General features: G+C 46.8%; 2 protein-coding genes across 6 annotated transcripts in view; one reads left to right on the top strand and one right to left on the bottom strand.

Moving 5' to 3' along the window:
* Positions 1 to 4,037, bottom strand: part of KCTD18 (potassium channel tetramerization domain containing 18) — a 74,882-nt gene extending 70,845 nt beyond the window's left edge. The window contains exon 1 of one of the 2 annotated variants that reach the window (XM_068120224.2): positions 3,703 to 4,037. In XM_068120224.2, coding sequence (XP_067976325.2) covers positions 3,703 to 4,009 — 307 coding nt within the window. In that variant the 5' untranslated portion in view covers positions 4,010 to 4,037. The remainder of the gene's footprint in view (positions 1 to 3,702) is intronic. The other variant, XM_068120225.2, reaches the window with a different exon arrangement.
* A 335-nt stretch (positions 4,038 to 4,372) lies between these two features.
* Positions 4,373 to 13,428, top strand: part of LOC137429859 (uncharacterized) — a 57,714-nt gene continuing 48,658 nt past the window's right edge. For 3 of the 4 annotated variants that reach the window (XM_068120172.2, XM_068120171.2, XM_068120170.2), the window contains exon 1: positions 4,374 to 4,446. The gene's annotated coding sequence lies outside the window, so the exon portion shown is untranslated. Of the gene's footprint in view, positions 4,447 to 13,428 lie in introns of all 4 variants that reach the window. The other variant, XM_068120169.2, reaches the window with a different exon arrangement.

Here is a 13,428-nt window from a genome sequence, read left to right as displayed (position 1 = left end):
GAAGACGTGCACAGTGGGGAAGATGTACACAGTGTGGAAGACGTGCACAGTGGGGAAGGTGTGCACAGTGGAGAAGGTGTACACAGTGGGGAAGGTGTACACAGAGGAGAAGGTGTGCACAGTGGGGAAGTTGTATACAGTGGGGAAGTTGTATACAGTGGGGAAGGTGTACACAGTGGGGAAGGTGTACACATTGGGGAAGGTGTGCACAGTGGGGAAGGTGTGCACAGTGGGGAAGGTGTACATAGTGGGGAAGATGTACACAGTGGGGAAGGTGTACACAGTGGGGAAGGTGTACACATTGAGGAAGGTGTGCACATTGGGGAAGGTGTACACATTGGGGAAGGTGTACACATTGAAGAAGGTGTGCACATTGGGGAAGGTGTCCACATTGGGGAAGGTGTACATAGTGGGGAAGATGTACACAGTGGGGAGGATGTACACAGTGGGAAAGATGTACACAGTGGTGAAGGTGTACACAGTGGGGAAGGTGTACATAGTGGGGAAGGTGGACACAGTGGGGAAGGTGTACATAGTGGGGAAGGTGTATATCGTGGGGAAGATGTACACAGTGGGGAAGATGTACACAGTGGGGAAGATGTACACAGTGGGGAAGATGTACACAGTGGGGAAGATGTACACAGTGGGGAAGATGTACACAGTGGGGAAGATGTACACAGTGGGGAAGGTGTACACAGTGGAGAAGATGTACACAGTGACAGTGGGGGAAGTTGTATACAGTGGGGAAGTTGTATACAGTGGGGAAGGTGTACATAGTGGGGAAGGTGTACACAGTGGGGAAGATGTACACAGTGGGGAAGGTGTACATAGTGGGGAAGATGTACACAGTGGGGAAGGTGTACATAGTGGGGAAGGTGTACATAGTGGGGAAGGTGTACACATTGGGGAAGGTGTACACAGTGGGGAAGATGTACACAGTGGGGAAGGTGTACACATTGGGAAAGGTGTACATCGTGGGGAAGATGTACACAGTGGGGAAGGTGTACATAGTGGGGAAGGTATACACATTGGGGAAGGTGTACATAGTGGGGAAGATGTACACAGTGACAGTGGGGGAAGTTGTATACAGTGGGGAAGTTGTACACAGTGGGGAAGATGTACACAGTGGGGAAGATGTACAGTGGGGAAGATGTACACAGTGTGGAAGACGTGCACAGTGGGGAAGATGTACACAGTGTGGAAGACGTGCACAGTGGGGAAGGTGTGCACAGTGGAGAAGGTGTACACAGTGGGGAAGGTGTACACAGAGGAGAAGGTGTGCACAGTGGGGAAGTTGTATACAGTGGGGAAGTTGTATACAGTGGGGAAGGTGTACACAGTGGGGAAGGTGTACACATTGGGGAAGGTGTGCACAGTGGGGAACGTGTGCACAGTGGGGAAGGTGTACACATTGAGGAAGGTGTGCACATTGGGGAAGGTGTACACATTGGGGAAGGTGTACACATTGAAGAAGGTGTGCACATTGGGGAAGGTGTACACATTGGGGAAGGTGTACATAGTGGGGAAGATGTACACAGTGGGGAGGATGTACACAGTGGGAAAGATGTACACAGTGGGGAAGGTGTACACAGTGGGGAAGGTGTACATAGTGGGGAAGGTGGACACAGTGGGGAAGGTGTACATAGTGGGGAAGGTGTATATCGTGGGGAAGATGTACACAGTGGGGAAGATGTACACAGTGGGGAAGATGTACACAGTGGGGAAGATGTACACAGTGGGGAAGATGTACACAGTGGGGAAGATGTATACAGTGGGGAAGATTTACACAGTGGGGAAGATGTACACAGTGGGGAAGGTGTACACAGTGGAGATGTACACAGCGACAGTGGGGGAAGTTGTATACAGTGGGGAAGTTGTATACAGTGGGGAAGGTGTACATAGTGGGGAAGGTGTACACAGTGGGGAAGATGTACACAGTGGGGAAGGTGTACATAGTGGGGAAGATGTACACAGTGGGGAAGGTGTACATAGTGGGGAAGGTGTACATAGTGGGGAAGGTGTACACATTGGGGAAGGTGTACACAGTGGGGAAGATGTACACAGTGGGGAAGGTGTACACATTGGGAAAGGTGTACATCGTGGGGAAGATGTACACAGTGGGGAAGGTGTACACATTGGGGAAGGTGTACACAGTGGGAAAGATGCACACAGTGGGAAAGATGCACACAATGGGAAAGATGCACACAGTGGGGAAGGTGTACACAGTGGGGAAGATATACACAGTGGGGAAGATATACACCGTGGGGAAGGTGTACACAGTGGGGAAGATCTACACAGTGGGTAAGATGTACACAGTGGGGAAGATGCACACAGTGGGGAAGATGTACACAGTTGGGAAGATGTACACAGTTGGGAAGGTGTACACATTGGGGAAGACGTACACAGTGGGGAAGGTGTACATGTTGGGGAAGGTGTACACATTGGGGAAGGTGTACACAGTGGGGAAGATGTACACAGTGGGGAAGGTGTACACATTGGGAAAGGTGTACATCGTGGGGAAGATGTACACAGTGGGGAAGGTGTACATAGTGGGGAAGGTGTACACATTGGGGAAGGTGTACACAGTGGGAAAGATGCACACAGTGGGAAAGATGCACACAGTGGGGAAGGTGTACACAGTGGGGAAGATATACACAGTGGGGAAGATGTACACAGTGTGGAAGACGTGCACAGTGGGGAAGATGTACACAGTGTGGAAGACGTGCACAGTGGGGAAGGTGTGCACAGTGGAGAAGGTGTACACAGTGGGGAAGGTGTACACAGAGGAGAAGGTGTGCACAGTGGGGAAGTTGTATACAGTGGGGAAGTTGTATACAGTGGGGAAGGTGTACACAGTGGGGAAGGTGTGCACAGTGGGGAAGGTGTACATAGTGGGGAAGATGTACACAGTGGGGAAGGTGTACACAGTGGGGAAGGTGTACACATTGAGGAAGGTGTGCACATTGGGGAAGGTGTACACATTGGGGAAGGTGTACACATTGAAGAAGGTGTGCACATTGGGGAAGGTGTGCACAGTGGAGGTGTACACAGTGGTGAAGGTGTACACAGTGGGGAAGGTGTACACAGTGGGGAAGGTGTACACAGTGGGGAAGGTGTGCACAGTGGTGAAGGTGTACACAGTGGGGAAGGTGTGCACAGTGGGGAAGGTGTGCACAGTGGGGAAGGTGTGCACAGTGGGGAAGGTGTGCACAGTGGGGAAGGTGTACACAGTGGGGAATGTGTACACAGTCCAGTGGGGAAGATGTACACATTGGGGAAGGTGTGCACAGTGGGGAAGGTGTGCACAGTGGGGGTGTGCACAGTGGGGGAAGGTGTGCACAGTGGGGAAGGTGAACACAGTGGGGGAAGGTGTACACAGTGGGGAAGGTGTGCACATTGGGGAAGGTATACACAGTCAGTGGGATGATGTGTAAAGTACAGTGGGGTGAACTGGTTTACATTGTAAAGTACACCGTGGATGACAATTGTGTTGTGGGTCATGATTGTACGGTGCATTGCCATTGGGGTTAAAACGTGGTCTGCAGTTTCGTTAAGATGTCTACATGAGACAGTCGGGTTGAGATAAGTGCAGTAATACAGTGGAATTGATTGTACATCAAGTACAGTAATACCGTGAGTTGAGATAAGTAAATAGAGTGTGGTTAAGAATGTACAGTGTACAGGAAGTAGAGTTGCATCAACCTGTGGCATCTCTTCTTAAAGGAAATCGACCACTGAACATTGCAGCAAGCATGGACTCAGGGAACCTCTTCAGAGACTCCAACCGAGCCTTGTATGAACAACCTCCCACACTTAAGGGCAAAACAGCGTCTAATTCGGGCTCCATCGCCGACATTGAAAAAGGAGCGACCACAAACGTTTCCCTCACAAACCCTTGTTGTCTTATTACTTCTGACCGTTTGTTTGAGTTTGTTTTTTTTCTACCCATAACGCTTTCATTGTTTTTAAAATTTTGTGGACGAATAAGGCACCATGGCAAACAGCACATTGTGTTAATACACCTCTCAAGATTACTTTCTCTCGAGACTTGTTCTAAAAATTAAATGAACGATATTTTTCCATTTAATTAATTTATTGTACTGTGTAAGCGTAATTTCATTTTATTTTTAAAACAGACACGGAAAACATAATTGTAAAATGAGCATAATTGTAATCTTTTAAATATATGCTTCTTCTTGACAAGTTTTAAAGAGGAAATGACATCATATTTCCTTCATATTTCCTTAAATCTCCTTCAAATTTCCTTCAAATTATCCTTCACTTATCAATAACGTTTCATGAGATATCTTACTCTTTCTTACAAAAACGTAGCAAAAATAATTGGGGTTTCGTTTTTATTTTTTCGTGACATTGAAGGATAAATTGAAGAAGCGTGTGACGTCACGGGTGCTGCTCAAAGCGTAAGCACAGCTCGAGCACGAGGATGTGAGTTCATTTCGTTTGCATTGTCTTCTTCTTTCGATTACTTTCTCCATTGTTAAAGTGAAGGTTAACATTCGATGTTGCTTCGTCTACAGAAGCCAAGTCTCCATAAAATAACAACGGCGATTGTTGTGTCGTTCCATCAAGTTGTGCCGACTTCTTCGTTATTGGATGTGTTGACAAGTAGCGAGCTAGCGCCTGCCCAGTCAGCGGTTCCTCAGCAACAGTTTCGAATGGCGTGCTTGCTCGAGTGCTTAACCCACTTGGCTTGCTAACGGCTCGACACACCTTCCCCACTGTGCACACCTTCCCCACTGTGCACACCTTCCCCACTGTGCACACCTTCCCCACTGTGCACACCTTCCCCACTGTGCACACCTTCCCCACTGTGCACACCTTCCCCACTGTGCACACCTTCCCCACTGTGCACACCTTCCCCACTGTGCACACCTTCCCCACTGTGTACACCTTCCCCACTGTGTACACCTTCCCCACTGTGTACACCTTCCCCACTGTGTACACCTTCCCCACTGTGTACACCTTTCCCACTGTGTACACCTTCCCCACTGTGTACACCTTCCCCACTGTGTACACCTTCCCCACTGTGTACACCTTCCCCACTGTGTACACCTTCCCCACTGTGTACACCTTCCCCACTGTGTACACCTTCCCCACTGTGTACACCTTCCCCACTGTGTACACCTTCCCCACTGTGTACACCTTCCCCACTGTGTACACCTTCCCCACTGTGTACACCTTCCCCACTGTGTACACCTTCCCCACTGTGTACACCTTCCCCACTGTGTACACCTTCCCCACTGTGTACACCTTCCCCACTGTGTACACCTTCCCCACTGTGTACACCTTCCCCACTGTGTACACCTTCCCCACTGTGTACACCTTCCCCACTGTGTGCACCTTCACTGTGCACACCTTCACCACTGTGTACACCTTCTCCACTGCTAACGCTTGCTAACGGCTCTATCCTATCTCAAATCGGTCTTAGGGGAGGTCCTATCTCCAAAAACATTGGGGCAATACCCCTGGCGCTCACCTGGTAGAATAAACAGTATACTGCACCGACTAATGGTATTTTAAACCAATTTCAATGGTTGCTAGAAGACAGGGCAGCATGTAGAATCATACTAACATAGCCTAATCATAAGACTTTAAACAAAGAAAGGAAAAAAAACTATTTTAGGGGCAACCGCCCCCTCCAACCCCCCCACCCTCCCATCTCCACCCTTAATGTCGCAAAATCTTTAATTTTGCAAGTAATAAATGGACAGGGGTGAAAACATAACCTCTGTCCACCTTTGGTGACGTGGTAAAAATCGTAACGACGAGATGCAAATTTGACTCGTCCACCTAGGTGCGCCCAATTTAGTGCTTTGCTCGGTGAAGATGAGTAACAAGTAGAACGTCTCCTCCCATCACGATCGTTTTCGCTCAAACCGAGTTCGTCGAACTCTGGTAATCTATGGCTCTGCCTCCACTGGGCTGAACAGTTTGTTTTGTATCCCACTGATAGGCCAGATCTGGATCCAGATCTTCGCCAAAATCTAACCAATTCATCCTTGTCACACCCCCAACCTCTCCACTCTGTCAGCTATGCGCTTGGTCCACCAACCTTCCTCCCGCATGTACAGCACCACCTTTCTCCGTGCCTTCAACAAAAATTATTACCTCTCGTCCCATGATTTTTATCTCGATTTGTCATTTGGGAATCTGCATTCTCCACTTCATGTCGCGTCTTTCCATTTCCCCTCAAACATTCATGTCACTCCTCTTTCTGCATGCCCCTCACCCACACTCTCAATGATACACTCTCAATGCTTTGCCTTCCCCTCCCCTCAGCTCACACCCTCGATGCTTCCTCCTCACTACTTCCCCCTCACCCCACCCCCTCAACGCTTCCCGCTTACGCCACCACCCTAAAAGTCTCCCTCTCACCTTGCACCCACAAAGCGTCCCCCTTCCCCCCACCCCCTCTCAATGCTTACTCCCTTGTCCCTAACTGTGTGCATTTCAAATGTCTGAGGTCTCTGCTCCAACATAACATATCTCTCAATCCATGCTGCTGCCGATAAACCAGATATCAATTATTTAAGAGAATACTTCCTCCCGCAGGATGTCCCTGACTCCTTAATGTCTCTCCCCCTCCCCAGCTATTGTCTCCTCCGATTTGATAGGCCTGAACCTTGCTCCAGCGGTGGAGTTGCACTTTCCATCAACAAGTTAATTTCTCACTGCCCTTGTACTGATCTTACACCTCCCAACCCTCAGGAGTACTCAAGCTGTGACTTGCACTCCACTCCCACCTCTTATTTGTCTGTGTTGTACCATCCTTCAAATAATGACAACTATGTCTACATCTCGCTTTCAGACAACATGGACAAGTTTTTAAACACTCAATTGTCACCATGAAACTTGACTGGGTGTTCGTCCCTCTCACAAGCCATGGAATTTCAGCAAAGGACTTCTGTGACTCCATGGGACTGACTATCTGTGAACTTTCCAACCCAGATTTCTCCCAATGGTAAATCCTCCCTTCAGGACTTGATGATGATTAACTTACCTGCAAATGTCTCCTCTCTTCCTCTGCTCCAATTGGCTCATGTGGTGATATGCTTGTGAGAGTCGACTCTGACAATTCTCAAAGGTGCCTCAGCACCGGCAAGTCTGGCGGTTCACTCAGGCAGATTGGCAGCGACTGCAAGGAGCCATCACTCTTCTGGACCGGTCTCCTGTATCTACTGCCTCTGATGCCAACTCAGCCTGAGAATTCTTCCACAGAAACCTTCTCTCACACACATACACACACTCACTCACTCACTCACTCATCCAATCTAGTCTTCAGTTATCATACCCCTCTTCACCCCACTCCCTCCCCCCAATGGTACTCAGAATCCTGTGGTGAGGCAGTTGTCCTTTCTCTTCCCGGAAGGCAAACCCAACCAAAGTCAAACTCGGCTCATTCCATAGTGGCACCTTGTCAAGTCTGTCTCTAGAATATGCTCCACCTCCAGCCCTTCAAATGGCGTCGCATCCGAGAAGGCCAAATGCCTCAATTCTGTTTTTGTTTCCAAATATCGTCCCTAACCCCTCACTCTCAGTATCCACTAGAATTGGGCGATATTGATTTTTATTTTGCTGGTCGATTATCATCCCTCCAAAATATCGACAATTTAATGACATATCAATGATGCGTAATCACTTGTGCTGACATAGCATGACCACCCGGCAGTGATAGCTGGTGCTTTGGGGTGGGGGTTAGATGAGCCTAATGACTCCCTGATGAGCACTCGTGAGCCTTATGCTGACTCACTGTGCAATAGGTCAAATATAATGTAATATAATGTAAATGACATAGTGTAGTGAAATGTATAATATAATGAAATAGAATGGAATAATATGTAATTTAACTTATTGTTACGGATTCGTCACTTATGTTGTGGTGGCTTTCATCCACTTGAGACATTTCTGGTTCCATGTAATATTATTATTGTTGTTTGAGGGAAATAGCAATTATTATTGTCAAAAGGTAAAAGGAATGTTTTAAAAATGAAACCGGATCGGGAACCAGAAGACGAAGAAGAAAGAGAGAAAAAAGGGCGGAGCAAATGAGTCGGACAAGAAAGCCGAGTTGCTCCGGGTTCTGAAGTGAATGTTGGCGAGCCAGAGTCACTAGCGAACTTTCGGGTTTCCGGGAGAGGAATTCCTACGCCGGAGTTGTCATCGCTATGACCGGTCAACCTGCATGTCAGGTTTTGCGATTGATTCAGGAGAGAATCATCGCCGTGCCGTGCGCCATTTTGACTCGCGCAGGATTTGTGCTTCGCTCGCGGTTTTGTTTCTTTTCGACAATTCTCACCGCATTCAGACGTCGATCTGGGGCGTGTGTGTGACGTGGATTTTTGAAGGCTAATTCGTCCATACCCGAGGGTGTGATCTCTCGGTCGCCTGTAGGGCGCCTTTGGATTTCCCAGTCGCCTTGAGGGTGCCTTTGTACAGTTTTGGCTGTGTGACTGCCCTGGCCATCCGCATGGGATTCTGGTCGTTTAGACATCGTTCTAGCGATCGCTGGAGCGAATCGACTTCGTCTTGAAGCCGGGAATAAGAGACATTGGGGAATGTTCTTGTTACACTCACTTGGAGCACAGTGAGTTATATATTGCAAAACTGATGGTACCATCATAGGACATATTGATTGTACTTTTGAATACTATTGTTGTTGTACCGTTATTCTTGTGTGATCTTAATACAATATTTGTTTGTGAGTAACAATTGGGGTGGCTTCTCCATTGATCTTTGACACACAGAATAACACATTTTTCTGCCGTGACTCCTCTCGGGGCTCGGAGGTACACCGTGACCAGGGGATCGGGGAGGAGCACGTAACAGAAATTGGGGGCTCGTCCGGGATGAAATTCCCCGATAATTCGTCCGGGATAGAATTCCCTAACATTCACAAAATTCCCAAATTTGGAATTTTTGTAACATTCCCAAATTTTTGAAAAATTTGGAAATTTTTGTGTGAAGGTTAACGGGTGTTAACTGATAGTCACCATGGTGTTTGACGCAGGAAAGCTTGCGGCATCCCCTAATGGGGCACAGTTCCAAGCGTTAAAAAAAAATCGGAACTCTTGATATTGGCCAGACATTTTAACTTGGAGGTCCGAGTTAATATGAAGAAAGCAGAGATGCAGACATTGGTGATAGAATCTCTGGTGGGACAGGGAACAGAGAAAGAGGTAGCCTTGGATTGGTTACCCGAGGAAAAAGAAAATGTGGAGCTCTGGAAAACGGAGATGCAACTGTAGAGCCAGGAAAGGTTAAAAGCAGAGGAAAGGACGGCAGAAAAGGAAAGAGCAGGACAGGAACGAGAACTCGAGGAAAGAAGAGCAGAGGAAAGGAGAGTTGAAAGGGAACTCAAAGAAAGAAGAGAAAAGGAAAGAGCAGAGGAAAGAAGAGCCGAAAGGGAGTTAAAGGAACGTGACATGGAGTGTCAGAGGGAACTTAAACTCAAGGAGCTGCAAATAATGGAAGAACGGGGAGAGGTAACATCCATGCCGGCTAGATCGACAACTAGTCAGAACACCTGGGATGTTGGTAGGCATGAGGCTGGTTCGACCCTTCAATGAAAAGGAGGTAGCCAAGTTTTTTTTACACTTTGAGAAAGTGGCTCAAATGCTAAAATGGCCTGGGGAGTCCTGGACTATGTTAGTGCAAAGTGTTCTGGTGGGTAAAGCTCAAGATATATTTTCGGCTTTACCGATTGACCAATGTGCAGATTATGAGATAGTGAAGAAAACCATTCTCAAAGCCTATGAATTGGTCCCTAAAGCTTGCTGGCAAAAATTCCGGAATGCCAGGAAGAGGGAGAGTGAGACCCATGTGGAGTTTGCCAGAATGAAGGAAACCATGTTTGATCGGTGGTGTGATTCGAAAGGGGTTGGGAAAGACTTCAAACTGTTGTGACAATTGATCTTGGTGGAGGAATTCAAACAGTGTGTCCACGAGGACATTAAAGCACATCTGGAGGAAAAGAAGGTACCAGAGTTGTATGAGGCAGCCACCGTGGCAGATGACTATGCCTTGACCCACAGGATGGGGTTCCACAAACCTAACTTCCCGCCTAGAGTTCGCCAGGGGAGTTATGGTACATCCGGTGCGGAGAACGAAGATTCATGGGGGCGGCCTAGAGAAACTATGAGGACAGATCTGATACCGCGACTCTTAGGGATCAGAAGTCTACAGTTCCAAGACAGACTTATCTTCCGGGGGGCTCGAGGCAGACTACGAGTTTTTCCTCCAGGCCTACTTGCGCTTTTTGCAAGAAACCTGGACATTTGATGTCCCAATGTTATGCCCTGGAAAGGAAAAATCAGGAGCGGAGTCAGATTAGTACAACTCCGAATGCATTGGCAAATGTGAGAAATCGTCCTTGGAGGACAGAGTCTTGTGGAGGTTCCCATGCCAAAGTTCCGGCATCTCAGAACGACCTTGTTCAAGGGGGTTACAAACCTTTTATTTCAGAAGGGTTTGTGTCACTGGATGGAGACTTGACTAACCAGAGACCGGTTAGGGTATTGAGGGACACAAGAGCACATCAATCTTTGATGCTCGAAGGCATTTTGCCATTGTCAGAGAAGACGGCAACTGGTGTTAGTGTTCGTTTACAGGGGCTTGGTGGCTATGTTAAAGCTCCACTTCATGTCATCCATTTGCAGTCTAATTTCGTGTCAGGACCGTTCACCGTAGGTTTACAAGCCACTCTTCCTGGAGAGGGAGTATCTTTTGTTATCGCGAATGATTTGGCCGGTGGTCAAGTTTCTGGTAACCCGATGTTTGTTGAAAGGCCTAGTATGGAAAATAACGCCGCGCAGTTAGAGCAGGAGATTCCGGGTATCTTTCCATCCTGTACCGCGACTCGTGCTATGGGTAGGAAGCGCTCAGAAGAGGAAGGTACTGACGTTAGGGTGCATCAAACACCCCTATGTCAAGAAAACAATCTGTCCCCAATTTTATTTTGTTCCAGTCATAAAATAAAGTTCCTATGCAAAATTTGGTAAGGTTTTGATATCATCTTCTGGGTCCACCTCAGCAAATTAGATTTTGAGTCGGTAGTATCAGAGTCAGAAATTTCACACGCAGCTGTTTTGAGGCCCATAAATAAAAATGAAAGGATTGACCGATTGCTACATACAATAGCTCTTTGGAAAGGTATTATTGTGCTCTGTAGCAATATATAATCATCATAGGGATAGGGATATAATTCACTTATACACAAATAGTCAAAATCATGATTTTATTGGTATAATCATATGTATTATAGATACCAGAATGATATAATTTTTATTACAGTAGAATCATATCTATCTATAATTCCACTAATCTCTGTGTGTATGTTTGTTTGTACGTTTGTTTGTTTGTTTGTATGTCTGTGACCGCTGTTTCTCGACAACTACCGGTCCGATATACTTGAAACTTGCCAGGTATATTGCTGGGGACCCGAGGATGTGCCTTTTCAAGGTTTCATATTAATCGGACAATTACTTACCGAGCTATGTCCAAAAAACGATTCAACCAATCAGAGAGCAGCGAGCTATCGCGTGTGCCGAACGTGGCGGACACACTCTGCCTCGGATGGCACATTTGAGAGCGTATTCATTTATTTCACGTTTGCAAACTATGTTGCCGTTAAACTATGTTTTAAAACTAATAAAAACTAATTTGCGATTCATCGTAACTGCGATATACGACCTTCCGGACAGTGAGGACTGCACTTCCGGCATCCAATCACAGAACGCGTTATTGCGTAGGCGTGGCCGATGTGAGAGCGAGCTGATGCTGAGCCCAGCGCGTGCGCCATTACGGTACGTAATTCGATTTCTTCCGGAGAAAATAATAATTTCTCGATTTCTTATGCGCATTATTTCTCCCAATTCAGTCAGAGCGAAGGGCGGAAGCGAAGAGCGTTGTTTTTTTTGTTTACGGGCGTACGGGCGGGGTAGAGCGTACGGGTAGCGTTTTTTTTTTTTTTTGGCACATTTGAGAGCGTATTCATTTATTTCACGTTGGCAAACTATGTTGCCGCTATGTTGGCGTTAAACTATGTTTTAAAACTAATTAAAACTAATTTGCGATTCTTTCGCTTTCCTGCGCATTTGTGCACGCTATGGCGATTTCTTTACCAAACTCCGCTAGCCGTTAGCTTTGGACCAAACCATTTCATGTAAATAGAGGGGGGGGATTGTCACCGTACTCGCAAGCCGTTAGCTTTGGACCAAACCATTGCATGTAAATAGAGGGGGGGGGGGGGGGGGGATATACTTTTAGATATATATATAGTACGGGCATGCCCTAGTATACACAATCTTAGCATTTATCATCTTAATACGAGTACATCTGACTATGGATGAACATGAAAATAGAAACAAAACAAAGATACTGTAGTTTTCATGGATATTTCTGACAGTTTAGTCTTGAGCTGCTCGCTTTCGAAGATTCGGTTGCTCCTTGCGGTTGTGCTCAACAACTTGTAGCACATTTTGGTAGTGGTCTTCACTTCTGGCTGCTGAAAGGAAGTCAGAGCTAAGCTTAACTCCCCTTTCTGCAGAGTCATTCACCACATTCAAGGCTTCAACCTTAGTCCATGATGTCTGGTAGGCTGCAGAGTTAGTCCATTCTTGAATGTAACTAGAAATGCCCAGTCAAGCTTCAGATGATGAAATAGGTACCATGAATCTGGTCCAACAAAATCAGCCAGAGTGGTCTTCTCAGTCAAGTCATCAGGAAATCTGGGCTTTCCAAACCCAGTACCAAACTGTCCTTGTGGGTTGGTTACTGGAAAATCTGGCTGAACCTCCAGAAGTCTGTCTGCCAGAGCACGGCGATGGTCATGAGGAACAACTGAGCTGAAGAGGGCAAGTGGAACCATCTCTTCTGTGAGGTACCAGAGATGTCGTTTGAAGGCTTTCAGGGCACTTCTTGAGATTCCAGCATTGACAGCTTCATACTGTTTCAGTTTGGAGATGAGCTGCAGGTCATTCCATGGGGCATCGGTGACAGAGGTACATGTCATCCACCAGGAGCTGTATACTAGAGTGACAAACGTGACAAATTCTCTGATCTTTGGCACTTGTTTTTCTGTGGTAATTGTACCTGCTGGAAGATCAGCGATTTGTTTTTCGAAGAGACATAATTTGATTGAGTAGAGGAGCTTCGCCATCCATCTGGCTTTATGCAGTGCACCAGGACGCTTGAAGGTTATTTGATGTTCAGCTACTTCACCATCAAGGAATACAGTACACAGATCAACAAATTCCAAATAATCATCACGTCTTAGAGATTGCTCGGTGTGACAGAGTCTGAGAACATTATTTTGCCAGTCACTTGTCAAACTTGTTGCTGCTTCATTTAGTTGAGATGGATCAAATCGTGAAAGTGGTTCATTGAATGTGTGTGGAAACATTTCAAAGT

This window comes from Myxine glutinosa, chromosome 6 (assembly GCF_964187855.1).
Source record: "Myxine glutinosa chromosome 6, kmMyxGlut1.1, whole genome shotgun sequence".
NCBI classification, from domain to species: Eukaryota; Metazoa; Chordata; class Myxini; order Myxiniformes; family Myxinidae; genus Myxine; species Myxine glutinosa.
This window is presented reverse-complemented; position numbering and strand designations above follow the sequence as displayed.